The sequence below is a fragment of the Moschus berezovskii genome, chromosome 10 (genome assembly GCF_049115385.1).
Source record: "Moschus berezovskii isolate FMDL1 chromosome 10, NW_MosBer_1.0, whole genome shotgun sequence".
In the NCBI taxonomy this organism is placed as follows: domain Eukaryota; kingdom Metazoa; phylum Chordata; class Mammalia; order Artiodactyla; family Moschidae; genus Moschus; species Moschus berezovskii.
Window position 1 is genome coordinate 16,845,481 of NC_142469.1, and position 13,712 is coordinate 16,859,192.

A 13,712-nucleotide genomic window follows, 5' to 3' on the forward strand; every position below is an offset into this window, starting at 1 on the left:
ACTTTAGCAAGTTTTTTTGTAACCATGAAACAGAGTCAACGGCTTAAGCTCTGCATGAAATGTGCCTTGAAGAACTCAGATCTGTTTTATTCAGATCTCAGGAGTGTTCCCTGTCACAGAACCACATAAACAGCTTCGTACAACTCGAGAGGAGCTGGTCGCCAGCCGTCTCTGATCCTTTCCAGGGATGGTTTGAGATGCTGGGATGGAAAGCAGCCTCTGCCATCAGTGAATCTCCTCGAGAATCCAGAATGGCTGGCATGGGCCTGCAGGCAGACGAGTTGGGGCAAGGGATGAGTGTCTGGAAAGAGGCGGTGGGTGCTCTCCCCCAACCCCGTCACCACCTCCCCTCACCAGGGGGCTGCATCAGAGCCTCCAGACAGACCAACCATTCCTCCTTGCATTCAGGCACCTCATACGGCCTGGTAGAGGCAGATATATAAGCAAATAACTACAGAAGCAGTTCTATTTCAAGAATTTATTAATAAAAGTTAATAGGCCAGTGAAAGAATGGCAGAAGTTTCTATTAAAACTGGCGTTAGAACTGAGTCTTAACAATCTTGTAGGATTTCAGGAAGAGGAAAGGGCAATTGTGGTATGCAACTGAGAGGTGTGTTTGTGGTCCCGCAAGTTCCGAGGAGGAGCTGGAGAAGAATGAGAGAGGCCAGGCCATCAACAGCCTTATAGGATGTGCTAAGGAGCGTGATGTTTACCCAGGAGGCCAAGGAAAACCAGTGTGGTTGAGGAAGAGGGTAAGAATATTAAGAACACGTGATTCAGGAGTGATTTGGAAATGCCCTGGCTATCCCGTGGTTAGGACTCCCCACCTCCACTGCAGTAGCGTTCGATCCCTGGTCGGAGAACTAAGATCCTGCAAGTCAAGTGGTGCCAGCCAAAAAAAAAGGGGGAAAGAAAGAAAAAGAAATGATTCAGCAACGATCAGAATACAATCATTCTGAAGTCAATAGTAAATTATAGGATCGAGTTTGGGGCTTAAAAACCAACAAGACAACTTGGATTCATTGCAATCAGCTGTCATTTAGCATAGGCAATTTTCCATTTAAACTCTGCATTTCTTCCCAGTCATCCCACTTTCCACCAAGGAGCAATACCTTTTGGTTCAGAGAGCCTAGTTGACTGATTCCCAGCCGGGGACCCATGAGTGTGATAACAGGAGTCTATGAGCCAATTAATAGTTGAATAAACACCAAGCAGTTTTACATATACCTGCAGTAAGGCTGCACAGATGCAATAAAATGCTATGCTTCTCTGCTTTCTCCAGGAATTACATCAAATTGTTGTAGCAACTGGTTATCTTAGGCAGCTTAGCTATTCATGGCATCATGAAATGTCTTGATAAAATATTGTTTTAAAACATGAGTCTATGTTGGGGGTTAGGCATTGTAATTAAAAAGACTTCTGATTCTGAAAAGTCTAGACATCCAGCTTAGGTGATGGGTGTGTTATGTTTGAAACATAAAGAACTTAGGTAGCTAATTGAGCAGTATTCTGCAGGAATAATTTATGAAGCAAATTTTTCATAAATTTCTATACAAATGTACATTTCCCTAGAGAGAATTGAGTTTCGTAGCATATCTGCCTCTCCAAAATGCATATTTCTATATAAAAGACCATTTGGACAACATTTATATTTTATAGGGTGGCTAACACCACCTTATATCTTGGACCACTGGCGGGGGCGGAGGGTGTCACATGAGAAGAGTAGAATTTCATTTTGACTTTGATTTTAATTCAGGGTTTCAGTGGACTTTAAAAAGGTGCAAGAATTAGTAGTAATATTTAGTCTCTTTTGTAGTGGGCTTCTCTGGTGGCTCAGTGGTAAAGAATCTGCCTGCCAGTGCAGGAGACGCAGGTTCAATCTCTGGGTTGGGAAGATCCCCTGGAGGAGATGGCAACCCACTGCAGTATTCTTGCCTGGAGAATCCCATGGACAGAGGAGCCGGGAGGGCTGCAGTCCACGGGGTCACAGAGCTGGATGTAACTGAGCAACTAAACAACAACTCCTTTGCAGTGTGTGTTTCTGCTCTCAGGGTGTGCCTCACAGGAGATGGTTCACATAACCTCAGGCTTTCCTGTTGCATCACTTCAGATGTGGGAGCCTGAAATAACTTCATGCATGCCTTTCTTCCCCCAGCATTCCATCTGTATACTAGTGAGCTGTTCGGGTAACTTCTTTTAGTGAAGTTACAAAGATTAATATGTAATACGTTGCTCTTACAGAATTATGAAGTTTCACGTTGCAAAACGGAAGTTTAAGGAAACATTGCGCCCATATGATGTAAAAGATGTCATCGAGCAATACTCTGCTGGTCACCTGGACATGCTGTGCAGGATTAAAAGCCTGCAGACACGGTGAGCAACCCGAAGGTTACCTGTTCTAAGGGGACAGGCACAGAAACTGTCTGGGAGTCACCTCTCCAAAGTAGGGAAGACTCTTGAATTCCATGTTTCTGACTCGTTTTTAGTGGACAACCGGACTTCTGTGTTAAAATGCAGATGCTATTTAAATATAGATCAGGCACTAAAAACCTTTTAGTATGAACAGTGTCCAGGGTCTCGTCTCTGGATATAGGGGTGTTGGCGGTGGCCGCAGAGGACCGTTGTGGGACTGCATGAGTTAAAGCAGGGGCCTGAGTGCTTGTGCAACGTTCAGGGTGGCTGCTGATGTCATTTTGTTATTGCCTGAATCCTATATATCCTTTAGAAAGAAGCTAGTCTTTCTCCTCGGAAAAGGCAATGGCAAGCCACTCCAGTACTCTTGCCTGGAAAATCCCATGGATGGAGGAACCTGGTAGGCTTCAGTCCATGGGGTCGCTAGGGGTCGGATACGACTGAGCGACTTCACTTTCACTTTTCGCTTTCACACATTGGAGAAGGAAATGGCAACCCACTCCAGTGTTCTTGCCTGGAGAATCCCAGGGATGGGGGAGCCTGGTGGGCTTCTGTCTATGGGGTCACACAGAGTCGGACACAACTGAAGCGATTTGGCAGCAGCAGTCTTTCTCCTTAAGCCTGACCCAGCGTCCAGCCTACAGAGACAGACCTCTCCCTCTTCTGACCCTGTGTGGCATGTAGGGCCCCCTGCAGGGTGCCATCATGCCGCTCATGGTGGGATCCTGCACTCAGAGTCCAGGCAGAGAACCTGAGGTTCTCAGAGCTGGGTTGGCTCCAGTATTGCTTCCCGGGGTCAAGTCTGTTCCCCTGGCCCTGAACCAATCCTGGGCCTGGCCCTTCATCCCTGTTCTGCAACAGGCTGGACACACACCCTCTTTTCAGTGAACATCCTCTCGAGTGGCTGTAAGAAATGAGTATGTTACTCTAAACGTGTGCTTGGTTGTGTTATCTTGAAGCCAAAATATTTAGTCAGTTCAGTTTGTCTTGCTTCACAACCAGGCCCAAATTACCAGCCTGATAACTGAACAGTTCTTAAAACACAGGGACTGAGTCTTCAACACGTGCTCACGCACACGGCACACTTAGCACAGTGTGAGGCGTATACTTGGCCCTCAGTAAAACACCTGTTGACTTCTAAAACCTTAGTTATGGAAATCACAAGCTTTTCACTTATTCATTCATGCGCTGGGCACCCTGGACACCCAGAGACGAACAGATAAGCCAGTCCTTGTGGAGCTTGCAGGGGAGTAGATAGAAGTCTTGGTTGCCTATACTTCTGTGTGCACAAAGTAAGCTGGAAAGTGGAGTCAGTATTCCTGATAATTCAGCTCTAAAACACACAAAACAGAAGAAATTAATTCCAACGTAGACTGATTAAGTCTCCTTGGAAATTGTTTTAACACCTGTGATCCTTTTACAACCTCTCACCAAGTGGCCAAGGTCTTCCAAGTCTTTTCTAGGACTCCCAGTGGGTTTTTTGTTTATTTGCTTGCTTGCTTTGTTCTATTTTTTTTTTATTTTTTTAACTTTTTATTTTATGTTGGAGTATAAACAGTTAATCGGAGAAGGCAATGGCAAGCCACTCCAGTACTCTTGCCTAGAAAATCCCATGGATGGAGGAGCCTGGTAGGCTGCAGTCTGTGGGGTCGCTAAGGGTCAGACGCGACTGACTGACCTCACTTTCACTTTTCACTTTCACACATTGGAGAAGGAAATGGCAACCCACTCCAGTGTTCTTGCCTGGAGAATCCCAGAGACGGGGGAGCCTGGTGGGCTTCCATCTATGGGGTCACACAGAGTCGGACACGACTGAAGTGACTTAGCAGCAGCAGCAGCATAAACAGTTAATAATGTTGTGATAGTTTCAAGTGGACAGCAGAGGAACTCAGCCATACCTATACATGTATCCATTCTCCCCCAGACTGCCCTTTCATCCAGGGTGTTTTTACTTTTTTTTCCTTAACTTTTAAAGTTTTGTTTTCACTTTTGTTTTTGTTTATTACAAATGTGATTTATTTTTCTTCATAGGGATAGGGTCACTAGTTACAATACACTGTAAAATCTGCACTTTAAATTTCATTTCATATTGCAATTGTAGAAATAGTTTTTATAAATAGTATCCATTAATCATTTAAAACAGAGGATGAATGTAAATTAGGATCCTGTTATTTCTATGATTATTTATGGTTTTCTGGTATTTCTGGTAAAGTTTTATTTTTCTGAGGGTGAAGAATTAATGTTTTTGAATGTGAAATATCTTTAAACTTAAAATTGATACCTTCCATAAATCAGCTGACCAGGAGAGAATGCCAAAACATTACAGTTTTTCCACTTAACATATGTTTGCCCAATGTGTTTTATTGTTTGCTTGTTTTTATTGAAATATATTTTATTTACCATGTTGTATTAGTGGTGAAAAGGTTGGCTTGAAGCTCAACATTCAGAAAACGAAGATCATGGCATCTGGTCCCATCACTTCTTGGGAAATAGATGGGGAAACAGTGGAAACCGTGTCAGACTTTATTTTTTTGGGCTCCAAAATCACTGCAGATGCTGATTGCAGCCATGAAATTAAAGACGCTTACTCCTTGGAAGGAAAGTTATGAACAGCCTAGATAGCATATTAAAAAGCAGAGACATTACTTTGCCAACCAAGGTCCGTTTAGTCAAGGCTATGGTTTTTCCCGTGGTCATGTATGGATGTGAGAGTTGGACTGTGAAGAAAGCTGATCGCCGAAGAATTGATGCTTTTGAACTGTGGTGCTGGAGAAGACTCTTGAGAGTCCCTTGGACTGCAAGGAGATCCAACCAGTCCATTCTAGAGGAGATCAATCCTGGGTGTTCATTGGAAGGACTTATGCTAAAGCTGAAACTGCAATACTTTGGCCACCTCATGCGACGAGTTGACTCACTGGAAAAGACTCTGATGCTGGGAAAGGTTGGGGGCAGGAGGAGACAGGGACGACAGAGAATGAGGTGGCTGGATGGCATCACCGACTCGATGGACATGAGTTTGAATGAACTCCAGGAGTTGGTGATGGACAGGGAGGCCTTTCGTGTTGTGGTTCATGGGGTCGCAAAGAGTAGGACACGACTGAGCGACTGAACTGAACTGAACTGATTAGTTCCAGGCATCACCAAAGTGATTCACTTATACATGCATATATATCTACTTTTTTCAGATTCTTTTCCTTTATGTGTGCATGCTAAGTCGTTTCAGTCATATCCAACTCTTTATGACCTTATGGACCATAGCCCACCACGCACCTCTGTCCATAGGATTCTTCAGCCTAGAATACTGGAGTGGGTTGTCGTGCTCTCCTCCAGGGGATCTTCCTGACCCAGGGGATCAAACCCACATCTCTTACATCGCCTGCGTTGGTAGACAGGTTCTTTACCACTGGCGCCACCTTGGAAGCCTCTTTTGCCTTATAGGTTGTTACAAAATATTGAGTATAGTTGCCTCCAGATGTTTTTATAAAGTTCAACCACTACAGAATTTGCAGAGCTAATCTGGAGTTTCTCACTTATGTGGTGCAACTAGAATCCCCAAGATGGAGATGATAGCTTTCTCATCTCACTTAAATGAACTGTTCTACTCAGTTCAGTTCAGTCACTCAGTCATGTATGACTCTTTGTGACCCCATGAACTGCAGCATACCAGGCCTCCCTGTCCATCACCAACTCCTGGAGTCCACCCAAACCCATGTTCATTGAGTTGGTGATACCATCCAAGCACCTCATCCTCTGTCGTCCCCTTCTCCTCCTGCCTTCAATCTTTCCCAGCATCAGGGTCTTTTCCAATGAGTCAGTTCTTTGCATCAGATGACCAAAGCATTGGAGCTTCAGCATTAGTCATTCCTATGAATATTAAGGACTGATTTCCTTTAGGATGGACTGGTTGGATCTCCTTGAAGTCCAAAGGACTCTCAAGAGTCTTCTCCAACACCACAGTTCAAAAGCATCAATTCTTCGGCACTTAGCTTTCTTTATAGTCCAACTCACATCCATACATGACTACTGGAAAAACCATAGCTTTGACTAAATGGACCTTTGTTGGCAAAGTAATGTCCCTGCTTTCTAACATGCTGTCTAGGTTGGTCATAGCTTTTCTTCCAAGAAGCAAGCATCTTTTAACTTCATGGCTGCAGTCACCATCTGCAGTGATTATGGAGCCCCAAAAAATAAAGTCTCTCACTGTTTCCATTGTTTCCCCATCTATTTGCCATGAAGTGTTGGGACTGTATGCCATGATCCTAGTTTTTTTGAATGTTGAATTTTAAACCAACTTTTTCGCTCTCCTCTTTCACTTTCATCAAGAGGCTCTTTGGTTCTTTGCTTTCTGCCATAAGGGTGGTGTCATCTGCATATCTGAGGTTATTGATATTTCTCCCAGCAATTCCAGCTTGTGCTTCATCCAGCTCAGCATTTCACATGATGTACTCTGCATATAAGTTAAATAAGCAGGGTGACAATACACAACCTTGACGGACTCCTTCCCCAATTTGAAACCAGTCAGTTGTTTCATGTCCAATTCTGTTACTTCTTGACCCGCATACAGATTTCTCAGAAGGCACATAAGGTGGTCTGGTATTCCCATCTCTGGAAGAATTTTCCACAGTTTGTTGTGATCCACACAGTCAAAGGCTTTGGCATAGTCAATAAAGCTAAATGTTCTGTTCTACTAACATTAAATAATTATGATTTTGTCATATTTTAAGTGACTGAATTCAGGAAATGCCTGATCGGAGGTGGAAACAAATTACTTTGTAGTTTAGGACAGGTTTGCCTCCAGAAGCTCAGTCATAATAGATTTCATCATGGACTAAAATAATGAGAAAATTAACCTTGTGTAATTTCCATGTGAAGAAAATAAGTACCTCAACTGGAAGAAGCTCATTTTATTTCTTCTTACATACATTAGAGATAATTGTATTTTTCTTTCCAAAACACTTTCTCTGGCTTAGGGCAGCCTCCACCTTTTGCACTCATAACCAGATCTCTTTTTCTGATAGTGTGGATCAAATTCTTGGAAAAGGACAAATCACGTCAGACAAGAAGAGCAGAGAGAAAATAACTGCAGAACATGAAGCCACGGATGACCTCAGTATGCTCGGCAGGGTGGTCAAAGTTGAAAAACAGGTACAACTCAACTAAACTGCCTAAGGTCTTAGGCAGATTTTTTTTTCCAGTTTATTGCAATATAATTGACGTATATCCCTGTATAACTTTAAAGCATATAACATGGTCTGACCTACATGAACTGTGAATGATGACCACAATAAGCTTAGTCAGCATGCATCATCTCACAGAGACACAACATAAAGAAAAGCAAAGAAAAAAAAATTGTTTTCCTTGTGACGAGAACTCTTAGAATCTGCTCTCTTAACACCTTTCCTGTGCACCGCATGGCAGTATTAGCTGTCGTTATCACTTTGTGCATCACATCCCAGCACTTGTTTTTCCATAGCTAGAACCTTGAGCCTCCTGACCACCCTCCTCTGATTTCCTTCCCTCCACCTCCTGCCTCTTGGCAACCACAAGCCTGATCTTTTTTCCTGTGTTTGGGGACTTTTTTGTGTGTTTTGTTTTAGGTACAGTAACTGGGATCATCCAGTGTCCACCTCTCTCTGTGTGATTTGTTTGACACAGCATAATGCCCTCAAGGTGCATCCATGTTGTTGCCAGTGGCGGGATTTCCTCAGGTGTTTTTTTGCTTTAATGGCTGAATAGTATTCTATTGTATATACATGTACGCCACAACTTATTTATCCATTGATCTGCCATAGAGACTTGTTTCCATGTTTTGGCTCTTGTAAGTGGTGCCTCTATGAACACAGGGTGCAGATATCTTTTTGAGTTAATTTCTTGTTTCCTCTGGGTATGTGCCCAAGAATGGAATTGCTGGATCATGTGGTGGCTCTATTCTTAATTTTTTAAAGGGATCTCCATATTGTTCTCCATAGTGGTTGTACCAATTTACCTCCCACCAACAGTGCGGCAGGGGCCCCTTCTCTCCACATCCTCTCCAGCATTGTCATCTCTTGTATTTTTGATGACAGCCATTCTAATAGGAGTGAAGTAGCCAGAATATTTTTTAATCAAAATTGATTATAAGCAATTGGGTGTATTTTAGTGATTGATTTTAAAAGGAATAAAATCAAGAAAGAGCAAATAAATTTTCTTTATACATAGACCATGTTCTCCAAAACACTTGAATTTGTGTATAAGGAATAGAAAATTTCCTGTCATCAATTAATACTTGATTCAAACAACTATGGATTTCAACAGGAGAATAATAAAAACTATTTTTTAAATTTGTGTTTTGGTTATTTTCATTGTCTCTCTCGGGTCATTCTTAAAAACAAACAAACCACACATTTTAACTGTGGTGACGCACTGAATATTTGTTGACCCTGAGAATGAGTATCTTCTCATACAAAGACAATTTTTAGAAGTCAAAATGCTCTTTGACTTAATTATATAAACATGCCAAGTATTTGATACCTGTATTTTAAAATTTAGAATTGCCTAGATTGATCCATTCTAAAGGAGATCGATCCTGGGTGTTCATTGGAAGGACTGATGCTGAAGCTGAAACTCCAGTACTTTGGCCACCTCATGCGACGAGTTGACTCACTGGAAAAGACTCTGATGCTGGGAAGGATTGGGGGCGGGAGGAGAAGGGGACGACAGAGAATGAGGTGACTGGATGGCATCACCGACTCGATGGACATGAGTTTGAGTGAACTCCGGGAGTTGGTGATGGACAGGGAGGCCTGGCATGCTGTGATTCATGGGGTCGCAAAGAGTCGGACACGACTGAGCGACTGAACTGAACTGAACTGAGATTGATCTAGGGTTGGGGGGGGGGTTGTATTGAGTTTTTTGTTTTTGTTTTTGCGGGGTGGAGGTGGGTGGATCTTAGCTCCCAGACCAGAGATCCAACCTGCGCCCCCTGCAGTGGAAGCGCAGAGTGCTAACCGCTGGACCGCTAGGGGAGCCCCCATAGCTGGGTCTTGGTTTCTTACAGAATTAGCTCCCTGCTGCACAGGTGAGTCCGGGAATGTCCTCATGGAAGAGGCTGAGGAAGGGTAACCTGATGGGCAGGGGAATCTGGAGGTTGCCTTTGTAAAGGGGCTTATACGGTCTTTGAAAACACCACGTTTAAAGAATGGGGAGGAGAAGGGTGCCGGGTGGAGACGACGAGGCAAAGGCCAGAGCATCCGCCCCCAAGACCTCCCTTCCCTCCCCCGCGGCTGGACCGGGCGTCCCAAGCGGGTCCTGAGTCAAGGCCGCGAAATGCCGGGCGCTCGGGACCTGCCGAGTGGTGCAGCCTAACTGCATTCCTCAGACTCCTGTGAACAGCTGCACGTTTTCCGCTTTTTCAGGTCCAGTCCATCGAGGCCAAGCTGGACTGCCTGCTGGACATCTACCAGCAGGTGCTGCGGAAAGGCTCCGCTCCGGCCCTGGCGCTGGCCCCCTTCCCGAGCCCGCCCTTCGAATGTGAACAGACGTCAGACTACCAGAGCCCGGGCGACGGCCGCGACCTCGCGGGCCCAGCGCCGGGCGGCGGCCTCCCGCGCTCGGCCAGCGCGGGCCTGGCGCGGGGCCTGCAGCTCATCCTGGCGCCGGGCGAGCTGGGCGCCCAGGCGCTCTACGCCTTCAGCCCCGCGCCGACGCCGGCGCCCGGCAGCCCGGGGGACGGCCCCGCGGCCCCGCGCGGCCTGGCGCCCCCGGCGGCGGCGGGCGCGGCCCGGCCGGCGGCCCCCGCCACCCTCCAGATCCCGGCCGCGCTGCCGGCGCTCGGGCCGCTGCCCCACGGCCCCGCCGGCGCCCCGGAGGCGCTCCCCGAGCTCAGCGCCCGCCTGGCGGCCGCCAAGGACCGCCTCCCGGCCAAGGAGCGCGCCCTGCGCCAGAGCCTGGACCTGGGCGGGGCGGCCCTGCTGTCGGTCCGGCCCGCGCTGCCCCAGGACCCGGGCCGCTCGGTGTCGGCGCAGAACCTGGCCCGGTCCACCGAGGACCTGGACGTGCAGCTGTCGGGGAGCGAGTCCAGCGGCTCCAGGGGCAGCCAAGAGTTTTACCCCAAGTGGCGGGAATCCAAGTTGTTCATCAGCGATGAAGAGGCGGCGGGTCCCGAGGACACCGGGACGGAAGCCTTGGACGCGGTGCCGCCGGCCCGGGAGCCCGCCCCGGCGCCGGACTCTCTCAGGACTGGACGGTCGCGATCATCTCAGAGCTCGTGTCCGGCGGCGGGGGGCGCGGACGCCCTGGGCCGGCCACACGTGAGGCTGAAATGAGGCCTCCGATTGCCCCCCACCCCAGGGCCCGGCCGCCCCTTAGCCATACACATCGCTGCATGAACTCTCTGGAAAGCCCTTCTCCAAGGTTGAACCCACAAAAATCAGGAAGAACATGAAAGGCAGTTCCTAAGCCCGATATCTTTCAATTGCATGAAAATGCATGTTTAGGGGATGCTGAACTTCAGGGTACGACATTGCCCCTCACTCAGTAAGGTACCTTGAGTTAAGAATCCCGAGACACCGACCCTGCTTATGCTGCAGGGGTGGGTGTGAAACGTCAAGGTCAGGTCCATTAGAAGATCGAACTCTGTGTTTTGAAATGATGGCTGTTGACGCCTTCAAATGTCAGGCATTTCTGCTGGTGATACGACGCAGAATTCATTTTCAAAATTCGGCCATAATGTACACATGACACAGTGACCGTCATCAACAGCTGCTAACAAGGTACCCGGAACACAGAATCGGGGTATCAGACACGGCTGCCTGTTCAAGATGTAGATGCCAACCTGTCCTACCCAGCCATTTTATCATTAGTGTAATTTGAATGTCAATTTGTGTGCTTTGGGTGACTTAACGCTGTGGCCAGCAATTTTGCACATCATTTTCATGGTTTTCTTTTATATGTATATATATGACGAGAATGTTCTTCAGTTAGAAAATGTGCAAATAATGAAATTCAGGGCCAGTGGGGCAAATAGGCTGACTCTTTGACACCTTTGACTTCATGGAAACAAATTCCCTGATGGCTCTATCAGCTGCTACACAAGCAACTGAGTCCCAAGGAGTGGATGGCACATCGGGCTGGGCTGACCCCTGGGTAGTGGCCCTGCCCAGGCCTGCAAGCTGCCTACAGAAGGCCAATGTGAGGGGCTCTTCCCAGGAGGCTGATAGCCAGGCAGTCTTTCGGGGAGGAGACGTGAGACGGAGATGGAAATGGCTCAGACAGAATCCTAACGCTGGGAAATCAGTGATGCTCAAGAAAATGACCTCCCTCTCCAGGGTGATGAGAGGGAGGGAAATAAACCAAAAGAAAAGAACTTGATTTTTTTTTAGAAACAAATATTGTTAGGGAATTCAACTACCTAAACACCCCCTTATTCTTATATATGAGCAGAGAGTTTTGCAAGGTATTTATTTTTTAATATGCCCTGAATGTGTTTTGCTATTATGTCATACATTTTGCATATGAAAGGCTAAAACTAAATCTCCTTTACTTTTTATACTGTAGTGGACATTTTCTATTCTCCCCAAGAATGTTGCTTGCCCCCGCTCTGAAAAATGATTGATTCAATTTCCTGGTACAAGCTCATATAGTCAGAAGCCAGGTAACCCTGGCAGGGTCTGCGAATCAAAACACTGAATAATACAGCATGGTGGCCAAAAAGACCAAGGGAAACAAATTAAGAAATATCTCTACCAGAAAGCAAGCCAAGCTGACCACTTGTTAGCAGCCAGACTGGCGACCCCAGACCATCAGAATTTCAGCCAAGGTAACAGCACCCCAAGGGCCAGGAGAAGTGAGAGAGCAGGTGAGTTAAACTCCAGCCTCAGGAAGACTTAAAAAGAGTTTTCTCCTTGGCTGATATTGCTGCCTCCAGGATAACTTTTCCAGCAGCCACGGGATGAATCAGGGCTGTCAGCAGCCACCCAAAGGCAGGACAAGGTCCTGACACCTGCTGAGTCCCTCCCAAACTCTCTTCCCCAACCTGCTTTCTCCACCCCAGACCCCCTGTCTTTCTCCTCCACAGGCTGTGGACTCCCTGCCTCCCTTCACCAGCCTCCCTCCCCCAAGTAAGCAACTTCTCCACTCCACCTCCAATACACAGCTCAACCCTTGTCCTTTTTTGATAAGCACTGAAATTTGGATCCTACCTGGATCCTCGCACACGCCCCTGGAGTGCATCCTTCAGGGTCCGCTTGGCTGTAGGAGACGCGCAAAAGAGAGCGCATCCGTTTTACACTCCGGTTTGAAAGATGTTCTCAAACTCTTTAAGCCACTGTTTTTACTTTCAAAACATAAAATTTTAGTCAGTTATTAAATGCAGCATTTTATCTACCCATATCTCCAAATTTGTGATCCATCTTCCCAAGGAGGTTGTACATGAGAACACAGACACACACACACACCCCCATGCCCAGCAGGCCGACTCCAGGTATCATTTGAAGAGGAGGGAACTTTCAGGTAGCGCTGAGTCTCAGACACGCTCTGTCCGGGTCAAACCCCACTGGCAGCAGGAACTCTGAATGTACTGAGGACCCCGCCTTAGGCCCCGTTAGGCCTCAGACACAGTCCAGTCCATCTGGCATCGCTGAAGATGGAAGATTCAGAAACAAACCCAAACCCGTCACCAAGGGTTCATCACGGCCCAACGTGGTAAACCATGCTGGGAGAAGCTTTCACACGCCCAAGCCATGACCGTTTTGTGTCTGTCTTACTCCAGCACAAAACTTCTTGGATGTTGAAAGCCTGTTGTATTGTGTGAAGCTGCAGGGCTGTGTCTGCTGTGTTCCTGTCGGGGGAGCTGAGAGGGGTCTCTCCCTTACACTTAACAAAACCCCTTCCATCAGCCCCAGGCAGTGTCTCGAAGCACAATTAGCTGAGTGTTGATCGGCCACTGACTTTCTCAGGCCTCGACCGTCAGCCGCCTTCGGCAGGTAGGGTTGAGCAAGCTAGCGCTTCATGGCAAACATCCCTTCTACAAGGTTCATTAAAATAATTTTGCTCCGTCTGATCTAAATGTTTGCATTTTGTTCAACTAAATTAACATCTGTAGATAGCAAGTTTTGTTTAAGACACTTGATTGAGTTTTTCAGTCTTTATCTCTTGTTCTAAGGTGCCTTTCTCACCTCCCCTTGACTCAGTGATTCTGAAAGTTCTTAATTTGCCAGAAAACAAGTCTCACAGAGAGGAGGAAATCAGGCACAGAGTGACTCATTCTCATGCCTGTGTGCAAAGCAAAACTGCAAGGAATGACGAAACTGAGCATCTAAATG

At 46.7% G+C, this 13,712-nt stretch overlaps 1 protein-coding gene across 3 annotated transcripts in view; it reads left to right on the forward strand.

The window, feature by feature from the left end:
* The window catches only part of KCNQ5 (potassium voltage-gated channel subfamily Q member 5), a 612,868-nt gene extending 599,418 nt beyond the window's left edge, over positions 1 to 13,450 (forward strand). For all 3 annotated transcript variants that reach the window (XM_055433895.2, XM_055433894.2, XM_055433896.2), the window contains 3 exons: positions 2,242 to 2,373; positions 7,431 to 7,557; positions 9,807 to 13,450. In XM_055433895.2, the coding sequence (XP_055289870.1) occupies positions 2,242 to 2,373; positions 7,431 to 7,557; positions 9,807 to 10,715 (1,168 nt within the window). In that variant the 3' untranslated portion in view covers positions 10,716 to 13,450. The remainder of the gene's footprint in view (positions 1 to 2,241; positions 2,374 to 7,430; positions 7,558 to 9,806) is intronic.
* Positions 13,451 to 13,712: the final 262 nt, after the last annotated feature.